The 20,259-nt window shown below is 41.2% G+C and overlaps 1 protein-coding gene across 2 annotated transcripts in view; it reads right to left on the bottom strand.

Moving 5' to 3' along the window:
• The window catches only part of rev3l (REV3 like, DNA directed polymerase zeta catalytic subunit), a 60,173-nt gene that overhangs the window by 13,272 nt on the left and 26,642 nt on the right, over nucleotides 1-20,259 (bottom strand). For both annotated transcript variants that reach the window (XM_054761447.1, XM_054761449.1), the window contains exons 7-19: nucleotides 19,914-20,018; nucleotides 17,697-17,781; nucleotides 14,389-14,522; nucleotides 12,898-13,026; nucleotides 12,515-12,752; nucleotides 12,257-12,396; nucleotides 7,144-10,867; nucleotides 4,709-5,580; nucleotides 4,547-4,632; nucleotides 3,523-3,648; nucleotides 1,640-1,832; nucleotides 1,437-1,548; nucleotides 1,143-1,258 (exon numbers count right to left, since the gene is read on the bottom strand). In XM_054761447.1, the coding sequence (XP_054617422.1) occupies nucleotides 1,143-1,258; nucleotides 1,437-1,548; nucleotides 1,640-1,832; nucleotides 3,523-3,648; nucleotides 4,547-4,632; nucleotides 4,709-5,580; nucleotides 7,144-10,867; nucleotides 12,257-12,396; nucleotides 12,515-12,752; nucleotides 12,898-13,026; nucleotides 14,389-14,522; nucleotides 17,697-17,781; nucleotides 19,914-20,018 (6,060 nt within the window). The remainder of the gene's footprint in view (nucleotides 1-1,142; nucleotides 1,259-1,436; nucleotides 1,549-1,639; nucleotides 1,833-3,522; nucleotides 3,649-4,546; nucleotides 4,633-4,708; nucleotides 5,581-7,143; nucleotides 10,868-12,256; nucleotides 12,397-12,514; nucleotides 12,753-12,897; nucleotides 13,027-14,388; nucleotides 14,523-17,696; nucleotides 17,782-19,913; nucleotides 20,019-20,259) is intronic.

The following is a 20,259-nucleotide window of genomic DNA, read 5'->3' as shown; positions in this document are numbered from 1 at the left end:
GACGGTGAAGACAGCGATGAATGACTTTTCTGGTAGGCTACTGTTTAACCAGCCGTATTACACTCACTGTTTGGCACGGTGGTCAAATAATTACACATTTTTATCAAACTAATCACAAATTAATTCATCATGATTCATCACCATTTGCCTAACGCTAGTCTCTTTAATAGTAGTAGAGCATTTGCATTCACACTTTAACACCACATCATTTTTTAAAAATATTTTCTGGGATCTCTGAGCGTGAACGCATCTTCGCTGTCTTCTAGTGACAATAATGAAGTGTCGCTCCGATGACGACGGGACTAGAGACACGTTTGTGGGTTGGAGATACAAATATGGTGTTGGAATTGCACTGCTGTTGATGTGATCGGGTCAGAATAAAGTTATAAAAGAGCGCCATTGTGCCCCCGTCTGCCTTCACGACTCTGGAATTAATTAAATTAATTATTTACCGCTGTTAATGTTCTATTTTCGACAGCCCTAATTAAAAGTTAACAAAATCTTTGTGTACTAAATATCCAATGTCAGGACGTGGACACCTGTGGCTTATAGACAGGTATAAATCTTTTTTCCTATTTAAATTTAGTGAATGCGGCTTACGGTATCTCATTAATAATGAATTAATTTTATTAATTTTATTTTTTTAATAAGCCAAGGGCCAAAAAATTAAAACTGCAGGCTGAAAACAAACACTTTTGACACCCCTAGTATTAATAGTTGCAGCTTCCATCTCTACTGAGCAGTGGCGGCACACCGCTTTCAGCTTTCAGCATCTGCTTGCTTTACGTATGCCACCGGGAATGCCGGGTGTTCCCAAACTGGACACTTTCACCACGGTAGAGGCTTTTCAAGCTCTGGATTCAATTTCTAGCCATGACTCCCGTTAAAGCTCGGATCGGCTGCACTGTTTGTTTCCTAGTAGCATTAAGCATCAACGAGAGGCACACTTCCTATCTTTTACTAAATCTGATGTAGGTAATTTAGTTACGCGTCTATGCTAAACTAAAAGTTCCGTACCGAAAATCTGAGTAGAAATGTATGTACCATTATACCCCCAAAATAAAAATCATCCAAAATGTGCACATTTACATTCTTGTTAATGGCAGTGGTTCATTTGTCTGTGTTATAGATGTCAACATTACCGGGAACTCTTGACAGTTGCTGACAAAGGTCCACTCCAACAACTGCAGCCCGCTGAAGAAGGTATCCCCATGAGTGCATCTGCACCTCGTACCCAAACAGGATATCTGGGTCAAATCTACCAAAACACAGCAATATAAGATACAACCTTAGCTATAAACAGTAAATAAACATGACACTAGTACGGTGGAACCCGCTTAAGTCGACCGTGGATGGTCCACTGTGATCTTCTTATCCTGTTAAGTCATCAACATAACGATATTTGTACATTACAGAAAGCAGTTTTTGTCACGAACTTTCTCATGATTGCGACCAGTTCTTGAAACAGCATCTTCTCATCTGCAGCGTATGTCACCTGCAGCCCAGAGACGGCGGACCTGACCAGCAGGGGCGCTGTTGCTCTGTGACCTGCGTACAAGTGAACACATAGAAAAGCACGTTACAATACACATTCAAACAGCCGTTACAAGAGTTGTGTTATGTGAAGGTAAGCTTTCACCTGGGTCACAGCCGTTGCCGTCTTTATGCACCACGATGGCGCCCGTCAGCTGGCACAAGTCTACGTCTGGCAAGGGAGCGTCAGAAGTGAGGCAGTAAAATAAGGCACATATGGGATCAAACTCAGGGTCAGGTTCGAGGTCACGTCGAGTACGTGCGTGGAGTTCCATGCCCATCAGTGTGAGGTACTGGACCTGAAGAGGAAACACCATTTATTACTTTTATTATACATTTAACTGAATTGTATTAAGCCCTAGTTCATCTTTTACTTTTACTTACTTACACTTTGGACAAAACAGCTCATATTTTGCTGAGTTTGGTGCAATTTACGTGAGTTTGGTGCAATTTCCGTAAGGTTTTGTCACTTCGCAGTTTGTTATTATTTAATACATAAAATATTGTTCCAGTGGTGACATTGTTTGTAGTTACACAACATTATGGGAAGTGTCAGCCAACACACTTGAGGTGGGAGAGCTTAAGAAAGACGCAAGGAACAAACGTCTACTTAAATGAGCGTCCTACAAAAATGCAACACTGACATCGCCAAGAAAGGACGTAAAGGACGTAAGTGCACGGGAACAGTGCACGGGAACATTCCAGGCACTTGGAGCGCCAACTGCAAAAATGTACAAGTTAAGTGGAGGACCGGAGGCAGCTTGTTGTCAAAGATATCAAGAAACTGGACAACTATTAAAGATGAGATCTCAACTACAAGGAAATAAAAGACAACACTGAAAGACTTGATGCAGCTTGAAGTCATAAATAATTAATACTATTGATATTGGGAGTATCGAATTATATCAGCCTGCATCTAAAATCTCCAGACTCCACCGAAGTACTTTTATCCAGCAGCAGCCAGATAGAGCCCGCATGATCACGACAGCAGCATGTGCTAGAGTGTTTCACAAGGAGCAGGAGTGATGTCAGCCGTGTGGCAGTATTTCTTGAAAAAGAAGTAGCAGCTCAGTGCAAAACTTGTCATGCACAAGTTTCCAGTGGTGGCACAGAACTGGGGAAGTTTAATACAACCAATCTCAGCACGCATTTGAAGCAGCAAAAAGTCATTGGCTATAACGGAAAAGAGCCAGCCCCTGTCGGTGGTGGGTAATGTCGGGTTCAAACGCTTCACTAAGCATCACATTATGCCTAGCTTGATAAAACTGTACCCCAGATGCATAAAGAAGTAAATGGGTAAGTTTTCTCACACCTACTGTTGCTGGCTATTGTTATCCAAGTAATATCACCTGATCAAGCATTTTCTGACATTCCACACTTCAACATAAGCCATACAAATATGTATGATCCGTGCTGATATTGGATAGATATCTCTATCGGCCGATATCCAAGGTTGCAATATCGGTTTTGGAAGTGAAAAAAGTTGTATTGGGACACCCCTCGTAACAACTCTCTATAACTAACTCAATAATAACATAGATTATGCCAAGAAACACATTTCATTTATCGAAACACCAATAAGTTAATGTTTGATTTAAATACATAAATTACTTATAAATTGGGTGATTTAGTCTATTTTTTTACTTCTGTAATTATATATTTATCCTAAATGATGCCGAGTGACTCTTTATTGTGTGTGTCCACTTAACTAACTAACTTATTTTCTATATTTTTTTTTATTAAGAAACTACTACAAATTCCCTCACAAGGCATCATCATGGTATTGACACATAATTACAGCACTGTGTATCACTTTTAATGATATAATAGATGTTAGAAGCATTTACACTCATCCTGCATGAAAACCAATATTCCCAAATGTGTCTCAGCCGCCTCACATATATAAAAAATGTAATGCCATGTATTACATGTTACATTTATTGTTGGAAAATGTGACATGTGGGAGAGGATCATGAAGGTACAACTCACCTCATGCAGAGCTTTGGCATCCTGCAGGTTTTGCATGCTGACTTTGAAGCCATAAGTGTTGACGATGCTGGGACCTTCAATCTGAGAATTGTCTCTTTTCGGAACATTCAGAGCAGCAAAGTGGTTCTGTGGAAGACAAATACAAGGATGTAGTACAGTGAAACCCGTTTATGTCGGCTGACGTTGACATAAGCGGTTGCCGACGTAATCGAAATCGAAACCCAAACTAGTCGTAACTTGCATACCCATTAATCCCTTGTTTATTGTGGTTAACTGGTTCCAGACCCGACCGTGATAAGTGAACTTCCATGAGGTAGGGTTCCTTATTTATAAATGGAATATTTTCGGAGCATAGAAAACTTGTTTATGACCTTCTAAGTAAGTTTTTTAACAATTTTAGTGCCCGCAAAAGATGAAATAACACCCCTTTACATTCAAATTACCCAATATATTAGAAAAATGTTAGCATTGGGAGAGCTCATTGTACTTCCTGTTCTATACGTAACATTACATTATAACATTACTGACACCTAGTGACCATTGTAGAACATTACATATCAAAATGTCTGAGTTTTCTGAATGCCTTATATTTGTATTTTACGTCATTAAGCCATTTTTATGCTTGGAAATGCTTAATTTAGACCAAAAATATGCACAATTCGCTTAAATATGCATATTTTTAGACTAATAATAGGCCGGATTCAACCACAAAACGGCACGATTTATTAGTGAATATTTTTGAAAAACCGTGATAAGAGTGAAGCCGCAAAATCCGAAGCGCAAAGTGGCGAAGGATTACTTGTATATTCTGTTTTCATATGATATTTTCTACTCTTATATAACAGAGCTGCCTCTTTTCAGACATGTTGCGAACCAAACCACTAAGTGTTTGTGTTTGGTTCATACTGATTTGGTCCGTCCAGGGCCTAACCGATCTCGACTAATCAAAACAACACGTTTCAGATGAATAAAATAGTTGTTAGTTGCAGCCCTTCACTCAGCATACCACCTGTTAAAGTCTTACCTTCATCTGTGTGTTAAGTAGCACTCTTCTCAGAGGCTCAGCTTGGCTTCTCCTCCTCTGCTGGATTCTCTGAGCAACAGGGTCATCTGTAACGGGAATGCCACAGGAGCATTGATGAGGAAACAGCTCCAAGTAGAAAGTTACACAAAGAAGGCTTCTTACCATGAGATATAGGGGTGCTGCATACAGGTGCATGATCTTCACTGCTTCTTCGGTGCCTCTTTAAACAAGGAGTGCTGTGAAGGTGTTGGGAGTTTATCGTCTCCTCTTCTCGGACGTGGAGAAATGAGGGGCTACTCTTGCCCAGTCTTTCCAAGGAGGGCTCAGGCGATAATGGCTCAGGAGAGTTTTCACTCAGCCTGGTTTGGTTGAAGCCGTCAGTGGCTGACACACTGCTGGGTTGCTGCCATGTGGGAAGCTCTGGGGACTCTGGAGAGCTGGTTTTATTTTTTTCTGGATTTTCATTATCCTCTTCAAGATTGACAGAACCTTCTTTTGATATTGGACTGACGTCTGCAGAGTTACAAGGGTAGCCTGGAATCTTTGGAGGAGGCAGGATTAGTGAAAGGTTACGTTTCCTTCTCCTTTGGGTTCTGATGGGCTTTCCACACAGGCTTAGTACAGATGTGGAACAGCTGGCAACAGTCGACTCAGTTGTGCTCGGGCTTGCATCCCCGTGCACGGCCACCCTCTCCTTCTTTAGCAAATCTGCGTCTCTTATGCCTTTTCGCAAAGTCTCATACTGCTTCCTGGCTTCCAACCACAGCTGCACATGTTCTCGACTTGGCGCGCTTTTGCAGGGCAAAAGGATGACCTGTTTGTCGCTGGCTGAGGATGGGTCACTCATAGTCTGTTCTTTACTTGTGTGCGCTCTCTGGGCTTGCAGAGATGATATAGGGGCAGCGTCAGGGTGTGTCATGGCCGAGAAGGCCGTCTTCCAGAAATGCAGGCCCTCCAGACACAGTTCTCCGCTGAACTCTTTTAGGTCATTTGCGAGCCTCGTTCCCACTGTTAGCTGACGACCACCAACCTCCCTAAAGACAAAAGGAAAAGCACATGAGGTTGATTACATAATTACACAGCTATTAAACGGTGGGTACAGCAGAGCTACTACTAACACAGTGGAACCGGTTTAAGTCGACACCCCCTCAGACTGGCTGAATCACATCAACACTTGTCACTCTTTCACCAGAGACATAATTATCCTCCATTTGTGCATATTTTATTTAGATTCTTCTGTTTTCATATTTTATACTCTTATTAATAGAGCTGCTGTGCCAATTTCATTTAAGTCGTCCCTCGCTTCTTCACTCTATCAGGGTATTTCAAAACTATATCAAGTAATAAATCATGCCTGTTTCCTGGTTGACCACAGCCTTTTATTACTCCCAAAATATACACATTTAAGCAAACTGGATGTACTTTTGGCCTATATTAAGTATTTACAAGCATAAAATGACTAAATTGATTAAAACACAAATATAAGGCATTCCAAAAATGCATTGAAAGAAATGTTTTGATATGTGGTATTCTACAGTGGTCACTAGGTGTCAGTAATGTTACATTGATGAGACAATAGCCACCTAAGTTAGGACTGTCCAGAAACTGGAACATGTGTGAATCTGTATTATCTTAATTATCTGTATTATTTTAATCTGTATTATCTCTTATTATGTCTACTATATTGTGGAATAGGAGTGTAAAGGCGACTGTAGTGATGTTATTTCATGTCTAGAGGGCTCTAATAATGTTAAAAAAAAAAACATATTTAGAAGGCCGTAAACAGGTTTTCTTTGCTTTATAAATTAGGAACCCTACTTTGCGGAAACTCACTTATCATGGGCAGGTCTCGAACCAATTAACTGCCATAAACAAGGAATTACTGTGTTTGTCTTGACTACAATGAGAATAATAAAGATTTAGACCATCCAAAAATCTTTCTTCAAGTGGCTAACAGTAAAAAAATACAAAACAAAAAACTCAGGTACATTTTGTTAGTTACTGTGATAGAACCCACACGCATCATATAATTATAGTCGCACATTACTTACAGACACATAGCTTCCAAGGCAGAAGTATATTAGAAAGTATTCCGAAACAATAAAGTGTCTGGTATGCTCTGTTTCATCCAACTACGTCACACGCACAACTAAATAAATTATTGCGGCCACTAAGTGTTGCCAAAAAAAGAAAACCCAAAAACAATCACCACTCACTCTAGTTTTGATATATAAGTTGCACTATTGATATATAAGTTGCACTTAACTGTTAGTCGCTGCTGTTGTTTTTCGCTGCTTAGCAATAATGATGAAGTTAAACATAAACGGACCCATTTTTCTTAGAAATTATCCGTTTGGGTCTTAAACATTATGTTGACAAACATACAGTATATGTCAAGGTCGGCTTACTTTAGAGAACACGGTGGACTACGACCTGAGTTGGCTGACAAAGACAGAACTATGGGTTCCACTGTATTTTGTGTGTTTACGGAACGCACATCTTAAAAACAAATTTTACATATTGGGGTATTTGTTATTGTGAAAGCTAGTTCAAAAGTAATCACTGTTGCTGTGTGTTGTTGGTCAATATATTCTCACATTGGTTTTCCTGGGGCATCAGAGGGGTCGCTGCAGAAGGGCTCCTGAAAGGTGGCCTCTGATATCTCCAGGTCCAACAGAGTGCTGAGGATCTCCTCCCTGCTTGGAGGGGACATGAGGGGCTTCAGAAAGTGGGCTCCTCCCCCTGGTCCCCGCAGCATCTGGCTTGCCCTCACCTGAGAGATTGAGCTGACGGAGCGAGGAGAGCTACTTGGCGTGGGGGATGTAAATCCATCCATGCATTCCAGAAACTCGCCTGTCGGAGAGCCCTCGTGGCTGACAAACGAAGCAGAGCTTAAAGGCAGTGGTAGCACAGGATCACAGGCTGAAAACAGGAGCTCTTTTCTTTCACAGTAGAAATCTTGAAAGGGGCTGAGGGTTTGGGCACTGCCTGAAGACAATTGGCAATCTCTCTTCTGGAATTTGTCAGAGTCAATGAAGGTGAGTTGGTTTGTAGTACACTCCCCATCTTCAGTGCTAGACGGCTTGAACCTGTGCCAGTCAAACTCCTGTTTCAGATCCTCCCCAGGACCTGATAGCCTATCCAACTTTTTCCCAAAGCCCAGTGCCTGGGCAGAAACGTTTTCCTGATTGGCATCACTCAAAAACTTAAGAGGTAAATTTTTATCAGTCAGGACAAACTGTGTGCCACTGTATGGGCTGGAGAATTCCGTCTGATCAATGGCATTTATATCAAAGGAACAGTTATCAGGCAGCTCCGGGGACAAGCTGTCTTCTATCAAGTTGCAACTGTCCATGTCTGGGTCGGACGGAATGAACAAGCAGTCATCTAACATGATGGCCTCCTCCTTCCCTGACAAAGCAGGCTGGGTGTTGTTTGGCTTGGTTTTTCTTATCCTGGGTTTTACATCCTTGGGGATAATAGATTTGGTGGTCAAGGGTTTCCTTGGCGTGGCTTTTCTTGATTTGGCTTGTTTTGTTATCAGGTCTGCTCCTGCCTGAGCTACAACAGTGGAAGAGTTGACATCACCGCCCACTTGTGTCTGACCACGTTGACTCTTTTGGTAAAGTTTCCTGAGGACAGACAAGCTACAGTGGGTCTGAGAGAGACCGGGAACCTGTCCGTTCTTCAGGCCTGACTGTGGGGAGGCTTTTGCTAGTTGAGCGTCTTTTCTGTCTTCCAGTGAGGGTGTCTGCGACAGTGATGAAGCTTTCAAGTCTTCCATGCAAGGTTCTACCTTTACTACAGTGGTCTGACAACCTTGCTGCTTTGTCTGAACCTGTGGCGGCATCTTTTGGTTGGTCTCCATGATAGAAATCTCACAGTCTTCAAACTTTGGTTCTACTGACTGGACTGTGAGTTTAGTTGTTGTCTGCTCGTGATTGTTATCTATATTCACTGGATTTTCAGATGGAGATGAATTGTCTTCTGGGAAAAGTACCTGTGACACATCTTTCTTTTCGTTATGACTTTTAGAATCCATGGACTTCCTTTTGTTTGACCATTTAGGTCTTGAGGTGTTTGCTGAGCTGTTTATTTTTTCAACTGTCCCCATGGCTTTCCTTCTCTGTCTAGGATTAGCTTTGCTGGTTTGTGAGTTGTCTTGTTTTGGATTTTCTTCTAGTGGCTTAATAGTATTCATCTTGACTTTCCTTTTAGAATCTGTTGATTTCTTAGGTTTGGACATTTTATGCCTCTTTTGAGCTTTTTTGGTTGGTAAAGGTGGCATTTGATGAGCAAAACTAAGGCATGGATCACTGAGTGGGTTTATTAATTGCTTTTGCTTTGAAGTCCTGGTGTCCATGACGGGATCTGTTGGAGACCAACAGCGAGGGGGTGTTGAGTCTGTTGGGCTAGGTGCTCTGTCAGAGAGATAGCCTAGCTCCAACATAACATCAGTATAATCACTGTTATGGTCATCTGCCAGCTCACAGTAACATGGTTGAGGAGGTGGTAGAGAGGGTAAACATTGGCTCCTTTCAGAGCCCTTGGTTCTTTTCACCATTTCACCCAATCCGACTTGAAATTTAGAGACGCTGTTCACAGTTTTTGTATTTGTAGAGTTGACTTTAGACTTCCGTTTGTGTTGTTTTTTTGCCTTTGCCTCCATGACCGGGAACTCAACTGCAGTAGACTCTGCCACCTTTGGCCAGAAATCCTTCAGAGGAGCCAGTTTACTGTACTCATCCAACTTGTCCTTTGTTAGTGTTACTCTCTGCTCGTCTGCATTGACTTTGCACATTTTCACCAACATGTTTTTCTGTCCTTTGAACCTGTTGATAATAATGTACTTAATGATGATAGGGGGTTCCTTCTTACGTCGTTTCTGGTATTTTAGCTCCTGCCCACTTCGGACATTGCGGCCTTTGAGACGTTCTTTCACGTAGGCTGGGTTTTTAGACCGGGTGGCACCTACGTATTCCCCATCGTCACCATCATAAATCATCTTCCGTTTGGTCCTCAGGGTGTATTTACTACCAGGCAGGGAGGAGGGGTTCGTACAAGTGACTTTAGCATCCAAATCTTGCAGGAGGCTTAAACTGTCTTCTGCTGTGTCTTTAGCGTCCTCTGAAAAACTGAGAGCTGGGGCTGTGTCCATGGCGGTGGGCAATGGAAGCTGTTCTGCCTGTTCCGTTACAGATCTCGCCACAATTTCCGGGTCACCTTTTGTGAGCGACTCTCCCTCTAGGACCGGCTCATCTAAGACGGACTCTTGTGTAGAATTATCCTCACAAACTAGCATTTCTGTGTCACCAATCCCTGGATGATCAGGAGTGACAGAGGTGCAGCCAACGCTGACTTGGCTGTCGGATGTAGAGCTTTCATCTACGTTCAACTTGTTCTTTGGGCCTGAAATTCTCTTTTTATTGACTTTTAGCCTCGGCCTGCGATTTTGGGACTGCTCCGGCTTGCTGCATGGCTCAAGAAGCTTTTTGCTGCTAACTTTCTTCCTATGTAGGCAGTTGGAGAGAATTACACTTGGGAAAAATTTGTAGTGTGCTTCCTGCTGGGCAACAATAGTTTTTTCTGTCTTATTTTCCTGATAGTCCTCATACCTTATTTTCAGCTCACCAACATCTTCCTCGTCACTATCTTGACTCGTCTCCCCTTCCTGAGGATTGGGGAAAACATCCTCTTGTAGTGCTGATTTCAGGAGGGGGCTATTTCTGTCCATCTGGCTAAGTTCAAGGTCCGTCTTGGTTGAGCAGTTCCTCAGCTCAGAGTAGCAGAGAGAGAAGGCCCTGTGGTTCTGAAGGATTGACAGACAGTTGGTTTCTACATTCTTCATGCTGCTGTAATTCTTTCTTCTATTTGTGATCTTACTGTTGCTAAACTGGAAACTTTCAAGGTCGGTGTTATCCAAAGCTAAAGATGCTTTCTTGTCATAGCTGTACACGGGTCGAATGTCCTCTTTGTCGACACACATGGCAGGCACCTCTGGGTGACTGATTGTTTTGCAGGGGATTGGGTGTTTAACAGGCGGGATGTAAGGAATTTCTTTATTAACCTTTAAGCCTGCTGAACATTCACTACTGCTGTCCTGACGGCTCTTGGACTGAAAGTGCTTGTCGAGCGGTTGCTCCGTGTCCAGAACATGAACTGGTCTGTGCTCGGGGAGCTTACACTCCAGAAAGATCTTAGCTGTGGAGGGGGGTTCAAGGTGGACAATCTCTCCAGGAAAGGGATTCCTTTTCACGATTATCTTCTCTGTGACTATGAGAGAAGACTGCGTCCGAGAGCCACTGTCTGTTAAGGATGAATCTATAAATGACAACAGAAAGAAAAGTCGGTATTTACAGTACAAGTTTCCTAATTATGTTTGATTTGTAAGGTAGCAAGTGTTAGCAGTTAATCATTGCACACAATTCTGACAATATCCTTGTCTCCAAACAGACACGGATATCATTGGCAAATGTCCAGCAACTACTGATGAAGGAATTATTAGATCAATTGAAAGAGTCATTAAAGAAGGGGTGTTCAAACCTTTTCCAGCAAGGGCCATGTAGTGAAAACCGAAAGGATGGAAGGGCCAATTTGATATTTTGGAAATGTAGACATGCTAAGAAGTTAATATACTGTATAGTATTTTTTTTAAACTGCATCTCAGCTTTGTGAAAAAGCATGAAAAATTAGCATGAACATTTGTCTTTGCTCTTTTTTTCCCCAATTCTGCTACTGCTCAATAGCTGGCAGGCCCCCCACATATTTCTTGTAGTCCCTTTTTTTCTCTGAATTATGACTTTATTCCCATAATATTTTGACTTTATATTATGACTCTTTATTTACTTTCTTTTGTTTTGTTTGTTTCTCATAAGGTAATGACTTTTATAACACAATATAACATGAGTATACCATATTTTATATATATATATATAAAAATTTTTTCTTTAATATTTAAAATCTGTGCTTCTAAAATAACATTATTTTTTCTAATAATATTACAAGTTTGTTATGACTTTTTTCCATTTCTGCTGATGTTATTTTGTTTTTTTTTTTAATTTCCAGCTATTTCATATTGTTCTTGTAAATGTTTGTAAATTTTCAAAACATTATAACTTTTTTCCTCAACCTAATTTTCCCAAGATTACAACTTTATTCGTTGGTTTGTTTGTTTCTCATAACATCACAACTTTTAAAAAATAACATATTTTTTCTTATATTATTTAAAATTTATGCTATAAAATTGCATTATTTTTTCTCATAATATTACTTCGTTATTGTAAAATTACGACTTTTTCCTCATTAGAGTCCAACTTTTTTCTCTTAATATTTGGATTTTATTCTTGTAAAATTATTGCTGATTTTTTACATTTTTGTTGGTTTTAGTTTTAGTTTTCTTGTTAAATTTATTTTTAACAAGAGGCTCTATTAGTGACCAAAAGGACATTAACAAAACTCTCCTCAACGCCAGTAGGCTCTGTGCTGAGCTAGAAGAGAATACTGTAGTTCAAGACAGAAAATGCAGCGAAGAAACAGATCATAGAAAAGAAATTGGGAACCAGGTGAGCTAGAAGTTGGCTCCACAGAGCAACAGGTCGCCAACAACAGGAGGTGGAAGTGAATGTGAAGGCAAAACCTGGCATCCACTCAAGTTTCAATACTGAAATTAACTTTTGAGGTATAAAGACAGACCGCAACGCAAACACTCACCGCTGCTCTCGTCGGCTGCCCCGTCCAGCTGGGGGATGGACAGGTTAAATAAAGAATTATTTGCACTCCACTCAATGTCTTCGTCTGAGGACTCCTGTTGCTCATCACTGAGGCTGTCCTCTGTCTCCTTGACACCAGGCCTGTACACACCAGGACAAAGAATAAATGCGGCACATACAAAGACTGTACTGCTCTGCTACCTGCATATTCAAGGCAGATCACAACAACACACGAATGCTGTCAGTGAATCAAACAGACCTTGGCAAAAAAGAGCTTTCAGGCGGCTCCTTGTCCCATTGCTGTGACATGGTCACGCTAAGCTCTTCCTCTTCCTTGTCCAGCTCTGGTCTTGCCTCCTCTTCGTCGCTGTTGTAGTCGTAGCTCTTAGCACCAGTACGGGAATGGGACTGTGAATTGTGCAAAACGGGAGTCCAGCAGAAACCATCATCTGCTAGGCCTGCCAGCAAATCAATGACGGCTCGGTCTTGGCTGCTGTCTGCATAAATCAAAAAATGAGGGAGGGGAGTTTGTCATTAATATTAATTAGCTACTGTATCATCAGATAGTGGCCAATTTAACCGTATCAAGTCATATTAATTACTCAACAGGTTAATACAGGGGACAAAAGAATGACTTTTCACCTAATGGGGATGGGTTGTTGGACGTCTGAGAGTGCTGTGCAAAGTTCTGACTGTTCTCCAGGACACTTAAAATGGCCTCCTCATCAACAACAGCCTCGGCTGGGATTTGACCACTACTTCTCACAAATTCTAGAGAAACGGAAGAAAGGATGATTAGGCAGTGTTAGCATCTTGGAAGCTTAGGCAACGTTACATTAAAGTAAGCAGAGCTTCAACCTTAGTGTGCGTTTCCACTCCGCTATGAGTCAAAATTGGTTATTGCAAGAGTTTAATATCTTTTCTGCTCTCTCTATGCATATAAATATATATATATACTGTATATAGTACACAAAAAACAAATAATGTATATTCCTTTTACAAATAGGGACGGTCTGATCCAATACTGAGGATTGGTATTGGTCCGATACTGGCCAAATTCACTGGGTCGGCTATCTGGAAAAAAAAAAGGTATGTGCATTCAAAGCTTAAACAAAAAGTAGCAGTATTACATAACTTCAGTCATGTGTTCTTCCTTCAGGGGAGAAGAATATCATTGCACAGTCTGAGCATTGTATTTTTTTTATGTCTGCATTAAGCAAAGGTAAAGGGAAATGGACTTTCACGTGTATAGCGCTTTTCTACCTTTAAGGTACGCAAAGCGCCTTGACACTGTTACCTCATTTACCTACTGATGACGCAGCATCAGGAGCAACTGGGGGTTCAGTATCTTGCCTGAGGATACTTCGACATGATCATGAAAGGATGGAGGATCAAACCTGCAACCTTCAGATTGGGAGACGACTACTGTACCGCCTGAGCCATGCCGCCCCAAAGAACATATACAGCGGATCCCTGCACATTCATGAACACGTAATATGTATTTTTTTTTAAATAGGACGTTTTTTTCCACAGATAAAAACATCTCATTCACTCAAAGTTAATAATTATCTATAACTATGTGATAATACAAGTAAAATGTACAGTACAATCTTTACATATTTATGGCTTTATGCTTAACTGATGTTTTTTCGTCAAGTGCTAAGATTCCGCACTTTGTTTGGCGGTCCTTCAATGCATGTTTTTGGAATGTTGGAGGAAACTGGACTACCCGGAGAAACCCCAGGCACGGGGAGAACATGCAAACTCCACACAGAGATGACCAAGCGGAGATTCGAACCCAGGTCTTCCGATCTCCTGACTGTGTGGCCAACATGCTAACCACTCTGCCATCGTACAGCCCGGTATTGGAAATAAAGGAAATAAAGTGGTATCGGGCCATGCAGTGTTATTGATGAATAGGATTGATTTGTCACACTCCTCATATTCATTTTACCTCAAAACAAGTTTGCATTGCTTTGATTTATTCAGTCAAAAGCTCCACAATACCTGACACAGTCAAAGGTCTTCTTTGAATGAAAAAACAAACAAAAAAAAGACTCAACCCTACAACTAACACCCACAAATTGCTAAAATGTGTCTCTTTGAAGTACAGTTTAAAAAAACAACATTTACCTGGCTCAGAGTCCTTGTGCACCTCCACAGCTGAAGCAGGTGTACACTGCACTTCTTCTGGTGTCAAATGAAGAGAAGAATGAAGGGTAAGATCACTGAAATCCTCTCCATCCCCAATAGTGGACGCCTGCGTCCTAAACACAATGGAAAACATTCATATTCAATTAATACAGCTTTATAATGGACTCTAGTCAAAAGACTCAGCAGTAAGTAAGAACCAAAGAAATAAACGTTAAGAACAGCAGTTACGGTGGAACCCGTTTACATCAACGCCCGTCTGACTGGTTGGCTGAGTCAAAAAACAAAATTGCACCAAAACTAGCCATTGTTTACAGATTTTCTTCAGAAGAATGGATGATGATAAAGGGTTTGTTGTTGTTGACATGGTTTTCCTCCATTTGTGCATATTTTAAGCGACTTGAGCGAGTTCCACTGTACATGACTGACAAAGAAGAGGACTTTTGGCATTAGCACTCGTGCAGTCATTCTGTATAAGAGTCTTTAGCTGAAGGTCTCAGTCGGATAAGCACTGTTTTTACTGTGGGTGTATGCAGTGATGTGTAAATGTGGGTGTCTACAGAGTTCTGGAGAGCATGTGGAGCGCCTGTCTCATAATTGCTTCTGTGTGTGTGTGTGTGTGTGTGTGTGTGTGTGTGTGTGTGTGCGTGCGTGCGTGTGTACTTGAATAGGTGTACAGCTTAAGTGGTGTGTGGCTTTGAGTTTGAGAGGGAATATGAATGGAAAACTACCAAGCAGTCAACTGGGCTTTGCATTCAATCAATAAACAGTGAAAATAGAAGTACAGTACAGTAGATCCCCGCTATTCATGGGAGTTACATTCCAAGACCACCTGCGAACGACAAACATAAAATCCTCCACCCAAACCCTCCTGCTATCTTGACGTCGACCTCCTCCTCCAATTTCAGATCAACATTTGCAATAAAAGCGACTGCTATAATTATTAGATTAGCTTCAGCTCCAGAATCCTCCCTTTCGCTCTTCAATTGCCATTGTTCACTCGCAACACAATCCAAGTTTAAGCCCTAAATATACCTCACACGCTTATTAAAACACATTTGAAGTATAAAATGTACAGCTGTTCACCACTAATGAATGATAATGTAAGGTGATCGATCCATCCAGCCTTTAGCCTGATCGCCAGGCTAGCACTAGAGGCTACCAGGCTAGAGAAGGCTTTTCTCGAAGCTATACTGTTGTAATTCCGGAAAGGACGTACGATAATATATTAACTTGTGTTCACCTCGCTGCAAGTTTTGGGGGCGGATTGCTATGCACTATGGTGCGTTCAAGGTCCACCAAACAAAGTGAGAAATCTCAACGCATGACGAAAAACATTATCAATGAAGCATGACAGCATAAACATGTAAAAACTGTGGGCTTTCTTCTAACAGTGGTACATTTCACCTCTATTATCACATATTTAGAAATTGTTACCCATGTGGATGAGATGTGTTCTCTGCAGAAAAAACAGGCAAAAAATACATTTTTGGACTCTGAATGCAAATGAATCACAGCCAAGTCAGGTCATGCTGCTCCACGATAGCCACTGCAGTACATCATCTGGTAGATTTGTACCTTATCTTGTAGCATTGTATCAAGTCTATAGTGTCTGGCATCAGGACAATAAAGTGATATTCTACTGCAGTCTCATTGTCTTTCTTTATTTCTGGGCCAGAAAAAGCCTCCAGAGAATCAGCTGCATGTGCTGCTGTCTGGCTGTCTCTTAATTAGTTTGCTTAACAACTATGAAAAATGTCATGGGAGGGAGGCTGCCAGACGTCAGGAGAATGCTGCAGTGATTAACACGTTTCGCTATCGGGCCACACCCCTTTACGTGGCTTTAAGTCTTTATTTTGCCGCTGAATCAACTGGAATATGGAGCAATAGGGTACTGAACAAAGCAGAATGACTCAGTGTTTAAATGACAGGAGTGGGGAAAAAAAGACTCTGAATTCCAAGAATAAGATGAGATAAGTCATGCAACAAAAATTATCACTGACAAGCATATGCCATGTAGAAGCCAAATGGACAAATACAAATAAATTTACTTGATGGTCGCAGCATTATACAACTATCAGTTGGGATGCTTGCTTGTTTTTTAATTATTATATTGATCATAAAGTTGCTCCGTCTGGATTAGCACATCATGCTGTCGAAAGAACCCTTTGACTGCTACCTCATTTGACCCAATAGACATCTGTTTAAAAAAGTAGATGAATGGAAAACAAGGACGATCATGACAAAACGGCCTAGAGTTAGTGAAGATTCTGGCCTTGTGTGAACTTGAACTTGAACTTGAACTTGAACTTGAACTTGTGTGAAAGTAGCGTTCGTTGCTATGGGCTCTGTGAAATCAATGCTCCCAGGAAGGAAGTTCCGGTAATGCTTAAAATGAGCAAAACATGGCAAGATGCTGTAAGTATTACATTATCATGAATGTGCCTGTAACTACATGGTCACAGCGTGTATATAAAACCATGAAACCTTGTTGGAGGTTTTTGGAGGTGTTTTTATAGAAGGCTTTATTGGCGGAATAGGTGAGTCCCATCATCTGCATTGTTAGCTGCCTCGTGCCAACAGTTTTACTCTACTTAGAACGCACGGAAAAGAAAAGGACATGTGTGTTCATGTCTCATGTCAGGACTGTGGATTATGGGCAAAATTCCCCCTAAAAAAAGTGCAGTTTTCCTTTAAGGAGTTAAAGAACAGGTGAGCGCTTACGTTTCTCAGTCATAAGGAAACCGACAAAAGTAAAGATTTCGCCAAGTTGTAGCAGTGATATCTATCTCGTGTTAGCTCGGTGCCGTATTTGCAAGGTACCTTTCATGCTATACCTCACTTAGTCACTAGACTCCAAGGACAATACAGGAAAAAGTGTAAAAAGATAAAAGTGAAGTGAATGAAATACTACTTAACTATGCAGGAGTCACTGTAAAATCATATCAATCTCTGAAGTGAGAACTTCTCTCATCTGTTCCTGCTTGAATAAGAAAGTCGGTGAATATGAGCCATCAGTCATCTAGATCTGATCAGTTGCCCTCAGACCTTGCAAACCCATTGGACTTTTATTTGTAAATACTTTTTTGCTGTACAGTTTAAGAAAGATGTAATGTAAGATTCTATCCCAATTCTGTTCCCTCCACCAATTAATTGTTACAGTTCCGTTACGACAGGTGGCTCAGAACCATGTACTTATTTTCTCTATCCCAAACCATTGCAGTCCAAAAAGGTGACTGTGAGTCTACTGAAGTTCCTGGCCAAAGAAGCAATGCAAAGCTGGAACTTACACGTCAAACTCGTTGTCCTTCAGAATCTCCTTCAATTTATTCAGGAAGATTTGTTCACTCTCAGTTGAACAGACAAAGCCACGATCTGGAACACACAGAAGAAGAGCAAATTTAGTGAGTTGTCCATTCCTTTCAACTGACTCGCTCCACACATTTTAAAGTAAAACACGACAGAAATCACAGTGTTAAAAATAATGATCAAAATATTAAACATTCTCATGCATTTTAATCCATCCATCCATTTTCTACCACACTGCAGGTGGCCAGCGCCAATGCAAGCTGTCGGGTTATACACCAATTAACACCACGTTATACAACATGTGATTATTATTGGATAATGCGGTAGCCTACCGGGGTCATAGAGAGCTCAAATAGTCATCTCACTAATTCTGCAAAGCAAACTCTTTTGGCAAAGATTGGGACAAAAAGATAGAAAGATGAGGAGTACTGTGCACAACCATGCAGCACCAGAAGTCGCATGAATGGTAAGAAGTATTTTGTTAATTATTATTGGTTAGCTTCAGTATACCATTATTCAAGATATAAATTCAGAGACTTATTATGTTCTAAAATTGTTGGTCGTGCTTATAAATGTGCGCATTAACCGGTAGTTGGATTCACTGTTAAAAAAAATACAATATGGCTCACAGGGAAATACATTTTAAAATATGTGGCCTTCATGTCTCTCTTAGACATCCCTGCATAGCTGCGATTCAGCATTTTTGTGCTTAAAATCTCCAGATTTTGGCAGTTTATTGACTAAAAAACAACAACAGAAAGTAGTCACTCAAACGCGCACCTCACTCACGGTGCAACCAAAAACAGCCCAACAAGTAACACATGCTGGACAGATAATATAAAAAATGTACCACACAACCTATGCGGGTATCGAAATGCTTCCACACTAATATACATGCAAAACGAAACTATTTTAAACTAATGCACAACCTGCAAGGCATGCTGGAAAGCCAATGCACACACTTCACCAACACAAAGTTACCCAGCGTGCCTCGCAGGTTATAAAATAGTATAGTTTCGCATGTATATTAGTGTGTAAGTGCAGTTACATTGTCATTGTTACATATCACCAGTTGTGTGTGTTGAGCTCCAATGTACTTCAAATGGAGAGGTGCTCAAAAGGGGAGACAGTGTCCAGAAATGTAACTGGTTGAGAGTGTCAAAGTTCAATAACATGGCTATTTGTCATGAGGTATTTTTGCATTTACACACAGCATCAGAATTTAGGAACAGGGAAGAGCAATTAGACGTCGATCTGTGGCATCGGGAGAAAGTTAGTCACTCTCACGATTGTGTCACATCGCAGTTGGTGTGGTGTGTTCAAGGGCCGTCAAATCAAGTGAATTCTTAATGCTTGACGTATGGGCTACCCGCACGGAAATGTTCTTAGGTCAAAACAAGGTTTTGTCAGTATTTCATCGTTTCAGCCTTTCATCCACACGAAAACGCCTTTCTGGGCGCCCTGAAACAGGATTTTTTTGAAAATCTGCCAGAGTAGGAAAAATCTGAAAATGCCAGATTGTCGTTTCTGTGTAAACAAGAGAACCGCTGCTTCATAACAACGATGATGTCACCAACCTGCCGCCACCCCGTCGCTGTCACGTGACCAGAAGTGAGCTTTGACAACAAGCTAACACAACTCCAAAATGACTCGCAGAAGTAATTCCACTTCATCATAAGTCTAGGCGAGCCTTGGAAAGCAGAAGACGACGGACTTACGCACGTGTATTCATTCTTCTTCTACAGTTTAGTGTGCCACGTGGTTCCATCTGTGTCTGTTTACAGCGCCCCACAAGGGTGTGCCTCGTGTATTACATCATTTTCACCCAGTCATCCGTTCCACTCTGGATGCAACTAATTCAGTAATCTAGCACAGTGTGGACGCAAATTTTTTTCAACTCGCCAAAATAAAAAATCCCAGGAACCTTTCCGTGTGGACAGAGCCCCCAAAAAAACCTGAAAACATATCAGTGAAACATAAAGACAATAAACACGCAAAAAATGTGGGCTTTCTAACAGTACTTTTACAAAACACACTAATAAATGTGATCTACGCTGTGACCTGTCTTATTTGCACAAAAAATCTCTTCCATGGACGCCGTTGGATGGACGACAGTCTCCTTCGGTTGCAAAAACACGGATGCACATAAGGAGACGGGCAATTTAAGGAATAAAACTGTAGGAAATATGTTTGCTGACCTTGTGACTCTGGGGTTTCTATCTGAGAGTCCTTGTTCTTTTCTCTCCTCCGCTGCTTCTCATCTTCCCAGATTCCTTGTAGACCGGGGTTCCTTCCAATCTGATCTGGACAAATACCAGAACAGCATGTCAGCTAGCAATACCACTACACCACCATGCAAAGGGGAATGTAAACATGCAAACAAACACAGGATTTTTAACCCCAAAAGATTGAATCCCGGTAGAATTTTTGTTTTTGCATGTAAAAAAACCAGCACAGATGGACATTTGTTGGTGTAGCTGCCTCACAGCAAGATGGCTTGTGTGTTTAGTTTACATGCCAGGCTTCCTCCCACAAAAACATGTA

This window comes from Dunckerocampus dactyliophorus, chromosome 19 (genome assembly GCF_027744805.1).
Source record: "Dunckerocampus dactyliophorus isolate RoL2022-P2 chromosome 19, RoL_Ddac_1.1, whole genome shotgun sequence".
NCBI lineage: Eukaryota > Metazoa > Chordata > Actinopteri > Syngnathiformes > Syngnathidae > Dunckerocampus > Dunckerocampus dactyliophorus.
The sequence above is the reverse complement of the archived record's forward strand: the minus strand, read 5'-3'. Positions and strand labels throughout refer to the sequence as shown.